At 46.6% G+C, this 17011-nt stretch overlaps 10 protein-coding genes across 10 annotated transcripts; 3 read left to right on the top strand and 7 right to left on the bottom strand.

The window, feature by feature from the left end:
- Nucleotides 1-709: 709 nt before the first annotated feature.
- LY89DRAFT_683203 (NAD(P)-binding protein) lies at nt 710-2067 on the bottom strand. Its single transcript, XM_018214658.1, has 3 exons — nt 1464-2067; nt 1127-1181; nt 710-1020 (listed from the first exon to the last, which is right to left on the bottom strand). The coding sequence occupies exons 1-3, from the start codon at nt 1914-1916 to the stop codon at nt 788-790; spliced, it is 741 nt and encodes a 246-aa protein (XP_018073676.1). The 5' UTR covers nt 1917-2067; the 3' UTR covers nt 710-787.
- Nucleotides 2068-4513: 2446 nt separating this feature from the next.
- On the top strand, nt 4514-5747 carry LY89DRAFT_667289 (uncharacterized protein; the record flags this gene model as incomplete). The annotated part of the gene is made up of 5 exons (XM_018212966.1): nt 4514-4924; nt 4972-5162; nt 5214-5435; nt 5486-5658; nt 5710-5747. 5 exons carry the CDS (start codon nt 4514-4516, stop codon nt 5745-5747), a joined length of 1035 nt encoding a protein of 344 aa, XP_018073675.1.
- Nucleotides 5748-6385: 638 nt separating this feature from the next.
- LY89DRAFT_683202 (uncharacterized protein) lies at nt 6386-7019 on the bottom strand. Its single transcript, XM_018214657.1, has 2 exons — nt 6828-7019; nt 6386-6755 (listed from the first exon to the last, which is right to left on the bottom strand). Exons 1-2 carry the CDS (start codon nt 6899-6901, stop codon nt 6392-6394), a joined length of 438 nt encoding a protein of 145 aa, XP_018073674.1. The 5' UTR covers nt 6902-7019; the 3' UTR covers nt 6386-6391.
- Nucleotides 7020-8209: 1190 nt separating this feature from the next.
- LY89DRAFT_488424 (uncharacterized protein) lies at nt 8210-9097 on the bottom strand. Its single transcript, XM_018207874.1, has 2 exons — nt 8885-9097; nt 8210-8833 (listed from the first exon to the last, which is right to left on the bottom strand). Exon 2 carries the CDS (start codon nt 8742-8744, stop codon nt 8409-8411), a length of 336 nt encoding a protein of 111 aa, XP_018073673.1. The 5' UTR covers nt 8745-8833; nt 8885-9097; the 3' UTR covers nt 8210-8408.
- A 302-nt stretch (nt 9098-9399) lies between these two features.
- On the bottom strand, nt 9400-10617 carry LY89DRAFT_731721 (uncharacterized protein; the record flags this gene model as incomplete). Its single annotated transcript, XM_018219604.1, has 1 exon — nt 9400-10617. The coding sequence occupies one exon, from the start codon at nt 10615-10617 to the stop codon at nt 9400-9402; it is 1218 nt and encodes a 405-aa protein (XP_018073672.1).
- LY89DRAFT_773551 (HET-domain-containing protein) lies at nt 10279-11687 on the bottom strand. The gene has a single exon (XM_018221939.1). The coding sequence runs from the start codon at nt 11313-11315 to the stop codon at nt 10668-10670; it is 648 nt and encodes a 215-aa protein (XP_018073671.1). The 5' UTR covers nt 11316-11687; the 3' UTR covers nt 10279-10667.
- A 1-nt stretch (nt 11688) lies between these two features.
- Nucleotides 11689-14645, bottom strand: LY89DRAFT_488387 (uncharacterized protein). Its single transcript, XM_018207873.1, has 2 exons — nt 14143-14645; nt 11689-14096 (listed from the first exon to the last, which is right to left on the bottom strand). The coding sequence occupies exons 1-2, from the start codon at nt 14479-14481 to the stop codon at nt 11793-11795; spliced, it is 2643 nt and encodes an 880-aa protein (XP_018073670.1). The 5' UTR covers nt 14482-14645; the 3' UTR covers nt 11689-11792.
- Nucleotides 14646-14716: 71 nt separating this feature from the next.
- LY89DRAFT_667284 (nuclear cap binding protein subunit 2) lies at nt 14717-15353 on the top strand (the record flags this gene model as incomplete). The annotated part of the gene is made up of 3 exons (XM_018212965.1): nt 14717-14782; nt 14831-14940; nt 14981-15353. 3 exons carry the CDS (start codon nt 14717-14719, stop codon nt 15351-15353), a joined length of 549 nt encoding a protein of 182 aa, XP_018073669.1.
- Nucleotides 15354-15359: 6 nt separating this feature from the next.
- On the bottom strand, nt 15360-16221 carry LY89DRAFT_683199 (mitochondrial ribosomal protein-like protein subunit L31). Its single transcript, XM_018214656.1, has 3 exons — nt 15965-16221; nt 15668-15897; nt 15360-15614 (listed from the first exon to the last, which is right to left on the bottom strand). Exons 1-3 carry the CDS (start codon nt 16012-16014, stop codon nt 15562-15564), a joined length of 333 nt encoding a protein of 110 aa, XP_018073668.1. The 5' UTR covers nt 16015-16221; the 3' UTR covers nt 15360-15561.
- LY89DRAFT_695896 (trafficking protein-like protein particle complex subunit 2) lies at nt 16158-16749 on the top strand (the record flags this gene model as incomplete). The annotated part of the gene is made up of 3 exons (XM_018216791.1): nt 16158-16342; nt 16394-16455; nt 16505-16749. 3 exons carry the CDS (start codon nt 16158-16160, stop codon nt 16747-16749), a joined length of 492 nt encoding a protein of 163 aa, XP_018073667.1.
- Between the last annotated feature and the right edge of the window lie 262 nt (nt 16750-17011).

The raw sequence follows: 17011 nt of genomic DNA, 5'->3' as shown, positions 1-17011 counted from the left end.
TATCACTTACTACTACTTAAAATGAGGATATACTTTGAGATCATGACAGTAGTGACAGTAGTGACAGCAGTGAGAGCAGTGACAGTGAAAAATTTAAATTAATAAGCATATATTGAAGGGTTCCAGTGTTTTTGCAGTCTTTCTAGACATTAATTAACGATAGTACTCATTAATTAATTGGAGTTACACTCTTTCTTAGCGTACTGGGTCGTTGTTTAACGAGCCGTTGCTCCCGTAGGGAGTGAAAACCAGCGCTCTCAATGGGTAGGTCGGACATTTTTTGGCCCTGAACCATCACTACCCGTACTAGTATGGATTCGGACAACCTAATGTCCGTCACTATTAGGATTCTAGACAGTTATAACTACCAAGACAAAAAACACCCTATAAATAGTACATTTCCAACTTTAGGCTTCAAATTTTGAGCCCGACTTCAGACTTTAACTTTAAATTTTAACTTTAGATTTACGGCTTTTATATTCGAGGGTTTTAAGCTTTTAAACTTTATTTTAAGCACTCTAATTTCTACCAATTTCTTTAATTTTCAGGCTTAATTTCCTAGACGAGTAGTCGGATATTAGCAGTTTTATTAATTTAATGTCCGTGTCTGCTAATAAGATGACGGATATTTAAAGAACTATGTTCATAAGTAGCTTAGACGGACAGTTCTTGTCGGACACGCTAAAACTGCCTGTCCATTGAGAGCGCTGGTGAAAACTGGATCTTTGTATTCAAAGTTATACTTTATGACTTCAATCTCATTCAGATAAAATACAGAACACCAACTCTACCAAGGATATTGCTCGCCAGTATACTCCCAGAAGATCCCTCCATGTGTATCTTTGCTCGCCTTGTCAATAATCTTGACCATTCCATCCACAGAGTCCTTGATTGACACTGGTGCTTCTTTCATACCAAGCCTATGAGCACCAACGTTCCCCATATCAGTTGCTACCCAGCCAGGATGCAAGACAAAAGAAGTGATTTTCTTCTCTTCGGTGTTGATGCGCTTGGTGATCCCTGGGTAACGGCACAATTAGCATGTATTCGAGCGGGAAGGGCATTGCTATTTTCATAATCATGAAAGAGAACAGAGTGAATAATGGTGGTTCTCCGCAAAACTTACAATGAACTGCCGCCTTCGTTGGTCCATATGCAGCATTTGGATTTGGCAATTGGCCCCTATGGAAATATTGTTCAGTAAATACTTCCAAGAAATATTGACATCAAGAAGATGAGGAGGGTAGGAGAGAGAAGCTAGAAGTGTTCCAGATCGACAGTAGAAGCGATTGCGGCTTGCGGGGTCTGTCTTTACAATCGCTATGTTCAAGTATGACAGGGAGAAAAAGAGTATTCGCTCACTAAAAGATAGAGAAACTGTTAGCTTTTGTTGTTTCTTGATCGCAGACAACAGATCATGCAAACATAGAAAAGAATATTTGATCGTGAGCGGAGTTACCCACCTCAATGCTTCCCGCGACTGAACCTATTGTAACCCACTTCGGATTTGCACCGTTATTCAATAACTCGCGGGTTGCCTGGTACAGATATATGACGCCGAATACATTGGGTTTCAGGCTCGCAAGCATATCATCAATCTTGACTTCTGCAACGGTGGGATATATGTAACATACGCCGGCATTGGCGATAACAGTATCGAGATGGTTGATTGCATGCTTGGTTGAAAGCTCTTTGACAACATCCACCGCGTCGGACTGAATTGTCGCATCGATTTTGACGACGATAAGACGACTGCCTTCAGCCACAGGGATTTCCTTCAGTGGTCCTGCCGTGCTGGGGTCCCGCACTGCAGCAATAATGGCATGATCTGGCCTAGCGAGATAACTCTCAACAAGGCCTTTGCCAATGCCCCGATTGGCACCGGTAATGAGAACTACTGTCGGGGTAGTGGACATGGTAATGATTGAACGGAGGGGCATCAGGTTGCCGTGTGAGTGGCTTTAAGAGTGATGGCGTTACTCGACGGGCAAGGCTAGTTATTACACGGATGGTAATGTTGGTACTGTATTAGTAACAATGCTCGGATCATGACGTTCTGTTCCCGGCGTGCACCCGGATATGTTGGAGATAAAAATACACATTGGAAGCAAGATGGGAAGTTAAGCGCCGTCACAACCTCGGTACTTGTTTTCCAACCAAATGATTCGAGTATCTGCACGCTTATCATGTGTAGCCTTATGTATTGCATGACATTTGCGGCACAAAGATTTGGGCAAGGTGCGGGCAAGATCAAAAGAATAGAGTCTAAGAACCTTATCTTGAATCTGCAATTACTATAAGCATTACGTATAAGGAAGATCTCAAGTCAATGACATAGTTGACGGCGACTCAATCCGTGGCTCAACTTAGCCATCTTGACCAGGCTTCGGCGCGGAATCGATTTTATCGATAATATCGGCACGATATTAAATCCTCTGAATAAATAATCGGAATTATATCGTCAGTTTTTTGAACCCGGAATTGAATGAATATATCGAATATATCGCATACATCGTAAATCGCCCCAAAAAAAACCGATATATTATTATTAGTACTAAAAATAGTAATTTTTGAAGATATATCCTCTTGATTCCTGAATTTTAAGGCTTCACACACCTCACCTCTGCTAAGGTTAGTGCGTTACATGTTGCCGTTGATACTGATTTTGAAGCTGGCGTGGAGTTACTGCTGAATTCTGGCGCAGATGCGCAATACAAGGCACGAAAGAGTTAGACCGTTGCTTCATATTCGTAGAGTTTAGAGAAGATAGAGCAGGTGAATTGAATAAATCGGATGGAACTGTTTTTGAAGCCAGACTTAGAGTACTTGTCAGAAGCATTAGTTAGCAATGTTTTATTGTTCCTTCGCCAGAGACCGATGCACATGAGAACCTTTCAAATGCTAACATAAATTTTGAATGCAAGCTTATCCTGATTACAACAAATAAACATGTGCTTCCACTGACTCCTTTACTTCGTGAATTTCTTTTATGATAGTGTTTTCAGTAATCTGTCAGCTCATCACACAAGAAAATCTTTCATCCGACGTACTACTCGACCTGATTCTTGACTTTTGGGAATCCAGGCCGCTTTTTAATCAACATATTGCTTGATGAATTTCCCCATTCGCTTCTAGAAGGGAGTATATCAAGCTAGATCAACCCCGAAGCACCTCAGCTGCGTAACCGCAAGTCTCATCAGCAAAACTCAAGGTTCAAATCTTATTTACCACCTCCAGTACGAAATTGTATTAGATGTCTGCAAAGAAATTGGAACGCACGTGATTAGAGATTCTCAGCGGAATGATCAATCCGAGGAGAATTAAACAGCCGCGACAGAGCTATGAGTCAAAATTGTTTCAGACTGCCGCAAATTCGCTGCGATTCTTGCTATAATCATGTGCCAGTCATAGGCTTCACAATGGTGAAGTCAGACGGCAATGCGGGCAACTCTTCGGTGCCCATAGTATAATGGCATATTTGATAATTGTCCGTAGTACCTTTCATTGACCATGATGTGTGTACTAACTCGTCAGCTCGTCCAGTGTACTCAGAGAAATCAGGTGGTGATGAGCACATGTACCGAAAAGAAGTTTGCTATCAGGCCGCGATGCAGTCAACAACACAGACGCCAATTGAATTGCCAGCACACCGATGATCATAACGAGGGGACTGTTCCTAAACATGAAATTCTCATTGTGAACACTATGTAGCAAGTATTCATACGGATTTGAGCGATTCTTTGAGCACGAAGAACATTGATCCTGGCGATTTCAGACTACCAAAATTGCATTCAAAGCACTTGCTACGTTCATTGAGTTCAACCAAGAACACTGCAATAGTGGCTTTCGAGACTCACGAGGCGTTTAACAAACTCGGTACAAGTACCTCTGTGCTTGCGCTGTTCTAAACATCGAGGATTATGGTTCAAAATATTGCGTGGACAAGAAACAATCATTAATACGCCGAAATGTTTGTTAAAGAGTGACCAATATCTTGACAGCGTTTGGAGGCTAAAATAAAGTAAGTACGTAATTCGGCGTTTGATTGGACAGCAAAAGATCGGACATTCATTGTTTTGGTGAGCCCCGGCTCAACTCTCGTTCTTCTTAATATAATTTAACATACCCGCTTCCCCGCATTCCCCAGAGTCCGATCCGTGAAGTCCAGATAATCATAAAATGTTTCATGCGACCCAGGATAAACGATACGTCACGAATCAACATTTAACCTTGAGTTCGGCAGTTACCCTGAAGGGGCAACACCAAATTCATTCCTATCCAATTGTTGAACAATACAAGATTGTCATTAAATTAAACATCCAGTATATCACCGCGCGGCAGTTTCCTTTCCAAATACTGGATCTGTCTTGTGACATTGTGAGGCAACTTGCGTATCTCCTATCTTGTTTCTTTATATCTCGAAGGCTGCGATGCCACATTCACTTTCTCGCTTCTCCTTTTCTCATCTCTCCTTTTTCGCTAAATCATTACAGGACGACTGTCATCGCCTAAGATGCAGTGGAAGTCACTCACTGCCGCTGTGGCACTGCTCACTCAAGATGCAGCTGCTCAAGCCATGATGCGTTTCTCGTGCTCACAACTCGTTATCGAGCGTTTGGACCCTCTTGTAAATCCCGCAATTTCACCAAGTCCCCATCTTCATCAAGTTGTCGGAGGAGATTCTTTCCAAGCCAACATGACCCCTATCGTTTATGACCAAGTTGCGTCTTCGTCTTGCACAACTTGCACCTTCTCGGAAGATTTCTCGAATTACTGGACTGCGAATGTTTATTTCCGAGCTCGAAATGGGAGTCTTAAACGTGTTCCGCAAATGGCCAACCAGGGGCTCACAGCAAATGGAGGGGTTACCGTCTATTATATTCCACCGTATGATGGCAAGACCACAGTTACTGCTTTCAAGCCAGTAAGTGCATCTCAAAGAACCCTCTATTGCAGCTGCTGATCTTTCAGGGGTTCCGTATGCTTGCTGGAGACCCAACACTCCGAAGTGCCACGGGCATGCAGCGCGGCATCTGCCATCGATGCTTCAGTACTATCAACCAAGTTCCATTTGGTGGAGCACCATGCACTGGTGACGACACCCAATCATTCCCAACCAAGATGTGCAATGGTGGAATCCGTTCAACCATCACTTTCCCCACGTGAGTTACCTATGTCTCCAAATGTGAATACTAGACTAAACAAGATAACAGATGCTGGGATGGAAAGAACATCGACAGCGCCGACCACAAGAGCCACGTCGCCTACCCAAGCAGTGGGACTTTCGAGTCTACTGGTCCATGCCCATCGAGTCACCCTGTCAAACTTCCTCAAGTCATGTACGAAGTTATGTGGGATACTAGACAATTCAATACCAAGGAGCTGTGGCCAGAGGACACCACCAAGCAGCCTCTGGTCTACAGCACTGGTGATCCGTAAGCATATACTCATCCTTAGCATCAGAGATTTGCTAACGCATGCGCAGACTTGGCTACGGACAACATGGCGACTACATGTTCGGCTGGAAGGCAGATGCCCTCCAACGTGCATTAAACGCCAGATGTTCTAATGCCCAATGCAAGGAGCTGAAGTCTCAGACCTCCCAGCAAGCCATGAAGTGTGCCAAGCTCCAAACGGTCAATGAGCAAACTGAAGGATGTGAGTCGCTTCTACCAATGATCAATTTAGGTTGACTGACAAGAGTGACAGGGCTCTCCGAGCTTCCAGGTGGTCTGCCAATTGCATAGATAAAGTATGCCGTAGTATAGCTGGATACGGACGTACGGTTGGATGGCGCGGGGAGCGACTTTCTCAATTCTCTACTTTCGTTGATACCATATGGGACACTTTGTACCTTAGCAGATTGGAGCAATTGTATCGAGAATGTTTATAGTAGCAAGTAAAGCTCAATACGTTGTCACTGAGATGACTTGAGACATCAGCATAAGTTCTTGTGATATTCCATAAGGCATACTGACCATACGAGCTAGACCAAAGCTAAGATTACCAGTACTCTAGTGACATCACGAACTAAAAGATTGGGCGCCGTGACGCCACAAAAATGTAGCGCAGAGGAGGCTCAAAAACGAATCGCTTATTAAATTGCCACCTCGGATCTGAAGGGATTAGGGAGCTAGAGAGACACAACTTGGATAAATCTAACAATGACAGGGGAACCATACGCTTCGTTGGTACTCGAGGTGTCCAAAAAGCAATATCTCTGAAAGTGCATAACAATAACGTTCATTCAAGGTAAGAAAGCACATAACTAACAACAACTAAATACAAACAGCCCCGCGTCAACCAGTCCTCCATCCTCCATCCTCCACCAGTCTTCTTAGCCAGTCGTTCCGTCAAAGTGGCGGAGACTCTTGACTGCCACAGTCACTACCTATGGGAAAAGAGTGATAGGCAACAAGAGAGATGTTCCAGTCGCGACATCAAGACAGGTAATCAAGTTCAACAGCTGACTATCGGGCTTGCAACAATACGTAACTGGAGTAGCAGCTTCCTCTCTCTCCACGACCTTCGAGCCAACAGTGATGGGGACCACGATTGGAACACCAGTCAAGACATTAACACAGTTCAGGGCATCAATAATTCCGCCACTGCCAGTACAAGTGTAGGCGCAAGATCCAGCCGTGGAAGTGGACGCGGGGCCGGATGGAGCCGCAGACGTCGGCTTGGTGGCCACAGCTGTAGCAGATGTGGTGCAGTCGCTAGTCACGGGGCTAGCTGCAGCAGAAGAAGTTGGCTTGGTGGCCACAGCTGTAGCAGATGTGGTGCAGTCGCTAGTCACGGGGCTAGCTGCAGCAGAAGAAGTTGGCTTGGGAGACGCTTCTGTAGAAGAAGTTGGCTTCGGGGCAACCATGGTAGAAGTGGTTGGTTTAGGAGCCACCATTGTAGAAGAGGTTGGCTTGGGGACCACTACAGAAGTAATGGCACTGCTAGTCGTAGGGATGACTGGAGCAGATGAGGTAGCCACTGCGGTCGCAGAGGAAGAACAGCTGCAATCCTCCTGAGACTTTAAGTTAGTTTTGGCAACCTTTGGTGGGATTATTACTTGCCTCAGCGGGAATAGCAAGACCGTAGACGGCAAGAGCCCCGGCGATGGCGTAGAAGACTGAAAGCTGCATCTTGGCGAGGGTCGTCTGAAGTAAACGAACTGTTGCTGGGCTTTGGAGGTCGTGTCTTGAGATTCTGAAGATGGAAAGAGGTTTGGACCACTTCTTATATACTTGTAGATTCCACCTCGAAGGAGAGCGGACGGACTTCTCCGCTCGTTTCTCGCATGCTTCAATATTGCTCCATTGTGTTGATTATCCAACTTGCTCCGCATGACTTGAAGAATAGTGATTTATTCCCAATAATAGGGCCCAAGACTTCAAGCTCTGCATACACGACTCGGCTGAAGAAAAGGAAAGCGCGTGCAGAAAGCTCGGTGTTCGTGAAGTGGAGACTCGAATTGAAGAGTCCACAACGGATGAACGTAGGATATTGTAGCCCAGGAAAATACATGAATCAAATGCAATAGGACGTCATTGGTGCAGAAGAGGTATGAAAGAATAACACATACCTACTCTGTGCGTACCTTAAGAGGTCAAATCCTGTTCGGATTTAATCTGTTTAGCTTCTCGGAAAAGCCGTCCAGCTTTGGCCAGATCATTCCATAATCCAGGTCCAGGCTAGGCTCGCTTATACGGTATACGTTACCTGAACAGTTGCAGTACCCATTGAGAGGTTATTGGTCTGATCATCAGGAACTCACGGCAATTGCACCGTGAAGCTGGAATTAAAACTGGAGCCTAACGAAGTGTCCATGCAGAAGCGAGAGGAGATCCTTCCTTGAATAGGAGATGGGAATCTGGAAGAAACGGATCAAAACATTGTCGGCAATCTGAATATGCTTAAAAGCATTGGCATCCTCGTGTGGTAGCCATTGGCGAGAACTCGCCACGCCCACTGCTGCCCCTCGATGTCGATCTTCCCGGCACTTTTTTCTGTCCTGCATATTCAACCGGAAACGGCGCAGTGGAACATCGGACGACGGTCCATGTGATCTGAGTTCTTGCAGATCGAAAATATTTATCTCATATTGAAATACATATTTGATGATACTATCATCGAAAATTGGACGGACTCAACCTTTCCGAAACGCTCGCTGTACTCCGAAAAGCAAGGTGCCAAAACACTACACATGCAAAGCACAAAAGTTCAATAGGCACGCATGAGGCTAACTCGATACCAAACAATGCAGATAAGAGGTAGAAAATGAACCAAAAAAATTGAATTCAAAAACTCCCACTTTCAATATATCCGATGGTCATCGCTATGCTTCCAAAATCAGCCGAAAGCAATGCACCGACCAATATCCAAACTCCAGAAACGAGCACAAAGCCGACCCCTCTTTAGCACCAAAAGCTACTGATTTGATCATTAAACGTTTCCGGAATCCTCATCAACTGGACACCTTTCGGAACAACAAAACTATCACCATTACACCCCGCATCCATATAGGCTCGACAGCTAGTTCGTTGGTCTCCAGCAATAGAAGAAATGACATCATTGAAGCTGGTTGGGACGTCTGTACAGGTGTTGTATGCACCGTTCATTTCGACACAGTTGCCTTCGAGGTTAAGGTCGACGCAGGTCTGGAGGTTGTAGTTGGACCGAGCGACGAGGTTGGATGGGAGAGCGACCGCAGTGGCTGCCAAGGAGAAGAGAGCGAAGCCTGGGATTTGCATTTCGGAAGTACGTTGTTACTCGGTCTTGGTATCTTGTGGGAAAATATGATAAATTGCTTGGTTCTGTAGGAAATGTCTCGCCGATGTAGCTGATGGGTGGATGAGCTTCTTTTCCGCTGGTTACACGCGCGTTCTTATACCTCATTCGTTCTCCTCCGTTGAAGCCCATTTCGGACCCCGAAAAAAGAGTTCCTTCCTTTAGTAGCAAGGCTTCCCAGAAAACGTACGTGCGATCACTGTGTTTGAGGCTGTACCGACTGGCCAGGTCAGTTTCTGAGGTAACAGTGGGTCGGAATTGAGGCTTGCTCGGGGTTAGCGAGCCCGAAGCGAGCAACCACGTCTTAGCGCTGACTGCTATTTCTGTTAGATGCTGTGGCGTGGTGGTAAGATCAGAACTATCATTGGTTGTACGAGCTCCAGCCTCATCCCCTCAGGATGTTCGCGACAACGGGCGAATCGTAGTGTGGTAGAAACTAAAATGTACCCTTAGTTCTTTTCTAATTTGATTTTGCCATTTTCGTGGCATCCCGTCACATGTATTCCACTTGACATCTTTGAATATTGCCGAACATGGGGCAAAAGCTGCCAGTGGGTTGTATGATCCACTGTAGCACATGGAGTTGCCTTCCTGGGAGCATAGCTTTTGGCCATACATTCAATGTAGAGCAAAAATCTTCCTAACGGCACAAGTGTTCTCCAACTCTTGCACTGAGTGAAACCAAGTTTTCATCCAGATAGTCGTAGCATCTACCATTGCAATAAAATGGCAATCTTGTAACTGGAAGGTATTCCAGTCGTACCCCGAGGAGTCCTTGTTGATTAGACTCAAGTCTTTTCTTACCAGGTGCTGTTCATTTCGACTGAGTTCGAACTTGGACGGTCTCAGCAAAATAGCATCGTGACCTGACTCGTATGTACCTGTCAGACAATTGACTAGAATGTCACCCGGCTGTGCTAAAACAGGGAGCATGACAGGCGCACTTCCTCCGAGAATTGCTGGTTGCTTAAGTTTATTTGACCAGCTTATGTATGCTATTCTCATTAGAATGAAGATGAATCTCCCAACTAAATGATGGTGAATAATATCATCATCAGTCCAACCTAGGTAAAATGACCTTCTTGAAGCCCATTTACATAAGATTGAACTAACTTCTGCCCAAAGACTTGGTTCGAAGCGGTCCATGGGGAAAAATGGTTCATAGATGCCATCCGTACCACGCTGCTCAATAAGATCAAAGACGAAGTCTCGAGCTCTCAGGAATTTGTCGTCTGATCTTGACATCCACTGCAGGGCGGAAGTGAAATACGAATGATCCCAACGAGTCTGTGAGACAGCAGGATCCCATGACACCATTCCATCAACATGCACCGGCCAAGCCGAACAGGGGAGCACTGTCTGTACTGAACCATAACAAACACCAGCAAAAGCAAGAACATTCGGTGCGGCCCACGAGGCCTTGTAGTATTCAGGGTTCGAAAGCGATGATGAGGGAATGTGGGAGCGGTGGCCTCGATTACCAGACTGCTCCGATATAGTCCAGTCAGGTACCCATGATGGATAGCCTCTTTGGAGCCCACCCAATGAAATACTTTCCACATGATGAAGTATGTTCTTAAGTCCATACCATTCTACGAATAAGCGGGTGGTATACTGATAGACCTCTGACACAGACTTATCATAATCAATCGGAATCTTCAATCTTGTGATGGCGCTCGCAAGTCCGAGATGGGCATATATCATATCTCTGGGGTCCGAAAGACAACATCCCCTTCGCTGAGACAGCAGCTCCAGAAGAGCCTGGCCTGGTACCTCCTCGATATACTGGGTAGGTATCTTGTCGGTGGCACCGAACTTGTTTCTGCTTTGCGTCATGCTCTCCAGAATCTTGCGACTGTTGGGACGCCACTGGGAGAAACTGGTTCTCATGACTGTTCTGTAAAATACTCCCCACCTGACTCGATATCGTCCGCACTGAATCCATGGATCCTGGAGAGAACAAGCTCTTGAAGAATCCAAACCCTTGTGAACCAAGGCCTGGCAAGTATCTCGTCTTCTACGACCATTTCGAACTGACAAGTCAAAGGATATGGTGTACCCTCAGACTCGGATGAGTCAGCACCCAAGCTCATCCACTGCAACATAGCGTCGCATCGAGGGGAAGATAAGCCTAAGAAAATAATAGTGTGTTCGGCAGTCGAGTATATATCTCCCATCAAACTGACTTGCTGGTTGCGATCAAGGACATCGTTCTGATCAATGCAGATGCCGTCTGCCCAGACTTGAAGAATTCTTCGAGGATCTCGAATGTGGCGCAGTGCTGATTCCAACGATGCGGTGATTTCGAGTCGCTTTCCATCTATCATTATAGTACGTCTGTCGGTTGGATCTCCCCATACATATGATATGGCAATATAGTGGTCAGCAATATCGTGTCGATAGTCGGCCAACTTTGTGTTTTCCAGAGAACACTCCACGCTCGACTCCAGATTTTCGCAGGGCTGGAGATGGACGAGGCGGAAGGCATCACCTCCTCCAAGTTCAGGATACACGAAGCTGTCTTCGGCTGCCATCTTGACTATTGAGGTTCAAGATATTTGATCAAGATGCGACTCTCGATGGATTTGGGTATAGAATTGGGATATGAGGATGAGACTCTGGAGTTGGCCAATGTTGGTGCCTGAACGCCAAAAACAACCTCCGATTGGCTTGATCATTGCTGCAGTGTGGTGATCCCCGAAGCTGCACCAATGCGGCTCAATTGAAGGAACAGAGAAAATCGAAATTGGAGACTCGATCAGACTTTCAACTGAGTGGTGTTGATCGGCGGGAGTTTCGAAGCCGCAAATGACTAGGAACGAACCTGATATAATGTTAGCTACGTTCAAAATTAAGATCTTACCTTGATCTCGTTCAGATGGTACGAGAATATGAATTTCACGACCGGCGCAAAAAGCTTCATCTATGCATACATTCCCCTTATAAACCAGGACGAGAGCAGTTCGGACAGACGGGTATTCTTCATTATTTCATACATTCCACCTCCATATCTAGGCCAAGCTCAATCTCTCCAGTCTGCTCTTAGCAGCTTCCACGAGTGCAGTCTCTCTATCAAGCAACCCCATAATCTGTGTCATCTTCGCTTTTCGAATCTCAGACGGTACCTTAACGTTCGGTGACTTGATCACGCCCTCGTCCTTCTTGACGCCCTCGACCTGCTCCATAAGCTCATCACTCAACGCCTTGACTTCCTCAAATCGCGCCCATGGCTCCTTCGCGTTCGTCCCTGTTACTTCCTCCTCGCCCTGGCCAAGTACCTTGTTGCTCAGCACTTCAGTCTCCTCAACCCAGGCCTTCTCCTTGTCAGACAATTCTCTACTCGAGCCCTTCATCACTTTTCGCTTCATTCTCTCAATCCGCTCAGAAAGTCGTGTTTGTCGTTCGGTAGCATCCTTCAGACGCTTTTCGACAAGCTCATTCATAGTCTCTATAGGCCCTTCATCGTTGTCATCGCCGGTGACTTGTTCCACTCGAGCGGCGACATCATTGGCCTTCTTGATTTGACTTTGTAGGTCTATCTGTAAACGCTCACATCGTCGAAATAGCTCTGCTGCTGCTGCACTCACACGATGAGTCTCCTCACTCAAGACTTTGTGTGCCTCTGTCATAATTTGAAGAGTGGCTGGCGATAATCGGACCTCTTCCTTCAATAATCTAGCGTATCGTGAACGTCCAAGTTGTTCAAGAAATGCGGGTATGCTGGAATTTTCCGCGAGCGCATTTGGTGGCTCATAAGCCGGTCGTGGTTCACACAAAATTAAAGGTTTGTCAGGCTCTGGGTCGTAAGTCGGAGATCGGGTTGCCGAGCGTTGAAATTCGAAACCGGAATCAGGAGTAGTTGCCTCAAAGTCGATAGCGACTGGGCCGTATGGAGTCGCAGAGAGCAGGAAATATCCAAGATCTGGATCCTGGACGACTTCGCAAGCAGCAAGAGGGGATAAATGATTCTCCGACTTGTGGGTGTAGAATCGTTCTCGAGTTGAATTTTGCCCGTTGGCCAGAAGATCTAGTCGGAAGTCACTACCGGCTGAAGCCTCATTCAACTCTCGCTCCAAGCGGAAGACCCAAGGCTGAAGAGAGATGAAGGTGATACTGGAGGTGTCCGTCACGAAGAAAGAATATCTGCTGTTGAAGTCGGAACTGAAGACTGGCCAATTACCATCCCATGGTTCATCGCCTCTCAAGAGATCCAGAACTTCAAAAGTCATGAGAGATGGTGGTTCTGGTTCTTCCATCAATCTCAAAGCTTTCGATTTGGTTTTTGGCAACCACTGTGCCTCGACACCATCAAGATCTAGACAAATACTTAGTCGGCCACTAGTTGTCATAAAGCACACAACTCCGATGGAGAGGCCTTCATGATCGTTGTCGTCCTCCAGATCATCCTCCTCGCCAAACATCAATTCCTCGGCATCAATTTTAGCCCCAATGACAGATATGTCGCTGAGCAGTCCGTCATTTTTGTCCTCCGACTCTTCAGGAGCGAGGTCGATCTCAAAAGGCCCCTGGAGCTTTGGTACCCTTCCAGGCTTCGCTGGTCTGGTATAAACTTCCGCAGGCGGGTCACCTGGAGGACCCTCAACATGTACGGGCTCCTGGGCATCGATTTCTGACATCCAAGCAAGCTGTTGTTGGGCTAACATCTTGCTCATTTGTGGTATGGTCGGGTCGTCTTCCATCGCAGCTACGTTTGCCACGATGGAGATGGATAGTGAAGGGATCAAAGTTGGTGGTGGTGACCACTTCTCTGGTAACAGAGGGCATAGTGCGTAGATGTCCCCTTCTCTCATAGCAACCCATAAAGTCATAGGTGACCATCCTCCGCTACCTCGTCCGGCAAAGCATGCTGATGCTACTTCCATTTCGAACGAATCTGGAGAGAATCCTTTGCTTGCACCGGCAACGGAAGCGCCAAAGTCTTGGTCGACTGAGGTCCCATCTGCAAGCTTCTTCAAATCGATGGCTAAGGTTGGCCTGTCGAAGGACCATCGGTCTGCCGTCGAGAGTTCCCATACTCGCACGATAGCGTCTTCTGTCACCGTCACCAAGCACGTCCCATTAACGCCCAGAGGATGCCAGAGGGCAGAGGCGATTCCAGATTGTGATGTGACATGTGTGGTAGGGCCGAGGGTATATGTCTTCATCTTCAACGGGCCACTCTCCCTAGCTGTAAGCTGCCCGGGCTCAGGTAACAGTGCGATATGGACAGTGTGAGTCGTTAAGATGGCGATATAGTTGGAGTGGGGTGAGATCACAAGTTGTCTAATGTCTTCTGCTACCGGGGTCTTGATTGTCTGCAAAAGTTAGCTTTGAGAACATTGTATGAGAAATGTAGCATACCCGATATCCTTCAGCGCGATGTATCTCATCCTCACTATCACTGCTGTCTCTTCTCCTACTTCTGCCATGATCTCTAGCAGCTTTCTTGTCCTCGTGCGTCTCCTTCAGGTATATTAGATCCGCCCATCGTATCTCTTTTCCAACAGCTATGAAAACCTCTGTTCCTCGTCGCGCAATCGTTCGTCGAGGTCCAGGCTTTGTAGATCTCTTGCTGCTCGAGTAGAAGCCGTTCGACGAGTTGAAAGATTCGCGTGGACCATCTGTTGCAGTTGGCTTGAAGAGCTCTGAAGCAGGGGGCGAAGACAGCCATTCCGGCGTGAAGCTAACAATCTTTGGCATCTTAGAGGCGAAGCTCTTGGAAGAGCTGTAGAGGTTGAGAAATTGAATTTAATGGTGAAGCTTCATGAGTTGAGATTATGCGACAAGCAGGGAAGAAGTTTCGTGGTTGTTGTATTTGTTGTATGTGACTTTTTAGGCCTGTTGGGCGTGCCTGTGCTAGCGCGCTTTGGTAGAGCTTTCGCGATGCGATATTCTTTGTAGCCAGCAAAGCTTTGGAACAACACAACTGTCAAACATGGCAACCGTGGTACAAAATACCGTTGAGAGGCTTGACAGGCCAAGTGCTTATTATCAGAGTCGTGTGAGTCATTATTGCTTTTCTCTCTGGTCACAATCTAACATGAAGCAGAACAAGAAGCGCAAGTATGATCGGGATGATGAGGGGGAAGGTAGAGAGAGGACACCGGAAGAGGCAGAAGACCCATTGAAAGATGCTGCGACCCTTTATGTGGGAAACTTGTACGTGTGGAGCTTTGTTGGCCCTACGTGAAATTGACAGCATCAGGTCTTTTTACACTACGGAGGAACAGATCCACGAGCTGTTCTCGAAATGCGGGGAGATTAAGAGGTTGATAATGGGGCTCGATCGATTCAACAAGACACCTTGCGGATTCTGTTTCGTTGAGTATTACCATCATCAAGATGCTCTTGACTGCATGAAATACATTGGTGGCACGAAGCTTGATGAGAGAATCATTCGAACAGATCTAGATCCTGGATTCAAGGAGGGAAGGCAATATGGAAGGGGAAAGTCTGGCGGCCAAGTGCGCGACGAGTACCGGGAAGAATATGATGAGGGTAGAGGTGGTCTAGGTCGAGCTATTCAAGCAGAAAGACTTAAAGAAGAAGAGGAATATGGTAAAGGCAGATAGATTTCCATCGTCTCTACCGGCGTTGACGGTGTTCTGGGAAAAGTTTGGGAGAGCGATTTGCCTAGAGTGGCATGCCTTATTTGCGCATACGCCAATTCATGAATCGAGTAATATCCGTACAATATACCATTGACTTCGTCCTCTGATGTACATCCTTCCAAACGCCATAATATGCTTCAATATGATACATCCATTTTCCATCCCTTTATCAGTATCCAGGGGGATTGACTCGTTGAGATACCCTCGTCCACTTTGGCAGTTCTGCAAAGCGATCAGTCTCCCATCGTAGCTCACATTCCTTGAACAAAACTCACTGTGGATTCCCTTCCTATACTTCTTCTCCTTGCGATCGAAAATCGTGTATTTGTCCTTCGGCACCATCTCCTGCTCAATCGGCATCTCCTCCTTCCATCTCTCCACAGCCTTCGTCGTGATACTCTTCTTAGCCAACGCCTGGTCCACCACTGCTACCACTGTATCAACTGCACGTAACCGTTTCCTTTGTCGTGCTTTCTGGAATTTCGACAGTCGCCAGGGAATCTTCCTACAACGCCAATCGAGTTAGAAAGCTCCGCATCAAAGCACAATCACTATCTCAAGATCAAGCTTACCAGAGAAGACCTCCTCCCAGAGAATTCGTTGGTCTGAAAGCTCCAAACATTGTGTTGATGCTCTACTTCGAAAAGGAATCAAACATTGGAAGATCTCAAGAATTATACACTCCAAGAACGCTAGCGGCCGCCTCAACTCTAGTTCACCATGAGCTTCATGCTTCCAGAAAACAACTCGGAGGGGACAGATAAAATGTCCTACTATTTTGCCATCATTGGCACGAAAGACAATCCTCTGTTCGAATATGAGTTTGGAACTGCCAAGCAGGGTGGAGATGGCATCGCGCGATTCGCGGAGCAAGCCCGACATATGAACCAGTTCATCGTGCACAGCAGCTTGGACATTGTGGAGGAGGTGCAGTGGGGAAACGGGCAGATGTATGGATCATATCTTCATGTTACTCTATTGATACTAACATATGTTGCCAGGTACCTGAAGTGCATCGACCGATTCTACAACAACTACGTATCCTGCTTCATGACAGGCGGAAGTAAGCCACCTCTCGACCCGAGCTTGCTTTCACCTACTAACAAGAGCAGACGTCAAATTCCTCCTTCTACACTCACCGTCCCAACCTGCCACGACCAACACAAGCCGGGCCAGCACATCGATAGGTGCCAATCCAACATCACCTCAAACGGAGGAGGCAATCAAGCAGTTCTTCACTGAGGTGTACGAGAACTGGGTAAAGACAATCATGAACCCTTTCTACAACGTCAACGCGGAGGTCAGGAGTCCGGTATTTAGGAGTCGGGTTGCTGCCGCGGGGAAGAAATATTTATGAGTTCGCAGCGAATCCTTTACAGGAAACGGGGATGCTGAGTTGGCACTAACCGTGGCCACATTGGTGGACGACTCTGCTGCGTATCAATCCAGCTATTACTGGCGGGCAACCTGTGGATCTGTCCGCAAGCAAAGCACTTTCTCAGCAAGAGCTACGTTTGGAGTCGCAAGATAACGGGAATGGATGCAGAATTGGCCCTCGAGTCCAGGTTCGAGGACAGGCTAGAGCAGGGGATAGTACCCAGCTACGCGGCTATGACCCC

The sequence above is a fragment of the Mollisia scopiformis genome (genome assembly GCF_001500285.1).
Source record: "Mollisia scopiformis unplaced genomic scaffold LY89scaffold_8, whole genome shotgun sequence".
NCBI lineage: Eukaryota > Fungi > Ascomycota > Leotiomycetes > Helotiales > Mollisiaceae > Mollisia > Mollisia scopiformis.
Note: the sequence above shows the minus strand (reverse complement) of the source record. Positions and strands in the feature narration are given on the sequence as shown.

What these genes read in the sequence shown, in the direction of transcription:
- LY89DRAFT_683203 (XM_018214658.1), bottom strand. Translation starts at nt 1,916, where the DNA reads ATGTCCACTACCCCGACAGTAGTTCTCATTACCGGTGCCAATCGGGGC. An exon ending in CAGTCGCGGGAAGCATTGAG is followed by an intron (nt 1,182 to 1,463) that starts GTGGGTAACTCC and finishes TATTTCCATAGG; the next exon opens with GGCCAATTGCCAAATCCAAA. An exon ending in AACGAAGGCGGCAGTTCATT is followed by an intron (nt 1,021 to 1,126) that starts GTAAGTTTTGCG and finishes GCCGTTACCCAG; the next exon opens with GGATCACCAAGCGCATCAAC.
- LY89DRAFT_488387 (XM_018207873.1), bottom strand. Translation starts at nt 14,481, where the DNA reads ATGCCAAAGATTGTTAGCTTCACGCCGGAATGGCTGTCTTCGCCCCCT. An exon ending in ATCGCGCTGAAGGATATCGG is followed by an intron (nt 14,097 to 14,142) that starts GTATGCTACATT and finishes TAACTTTTGCAG; the next exon opens with ACAATCAAGACCCCGGTAGC.
- LY89DRAFT_773551 (XM_018221939.1), bottom strand. Translation starts at nt 11,315, where the DNA reads ATGGCAGCCGAAGACAGCTTCGTGTATCCTGAACTTGGAGGAGGTGAT.
- LY89DRAFT_683199 (XM_018214656.1), bottom strand. Translation starts at nt 16,014, where the DNA reads ATGTTTGGAGCTTTCAGACCAACGAATTCTCTGGGAGGAGGTCTTCTC. An exon ending in CTGGGAGGAGGTCTTCTCTG is followed by an intron (nt 15,898 to 15,964) that starts GTAAGCTTGATC and finishes TTGGCGTTGTAG; the next exon opens with GAAGATTCCCTGGCGACTGT. An exon ending in GTATAGGAAGGGAATCCACA is followed by an intron (nt 15,615 to 15,667) that starts GTGAGTTTTGTT and finishes ATCGCTTTGCAG; the next exon opens with AACTGCCAAAGTGGACGAGG.
- LY89DRAFT_683202 (XM_018214657.1), bottom strand. Translation starts at nt 6,901, where the DNA reads ATGGTGGCTCCTAAACCAACCACTTCTACCATGGTTGCCCCGAAGCCA. An exon ending in TCTACAGAAGCGTCTCCCAA is followed by an intron (nt 6,756 to 6,827) that starts GCCAACTTCTTC and finishes TGTGGCCACCAA; the next exon opens with GCCAACTTCTTCTGCTGCAG.
- LY89DRAFT_488424 (XM_018207874.1), bottom strand. Translation starts at nt 8,744, where the DNA reads ATGCAAATCCCAGGCTTCGCTCTCTTCTCCTTGGCAGCCACTGCGGTC.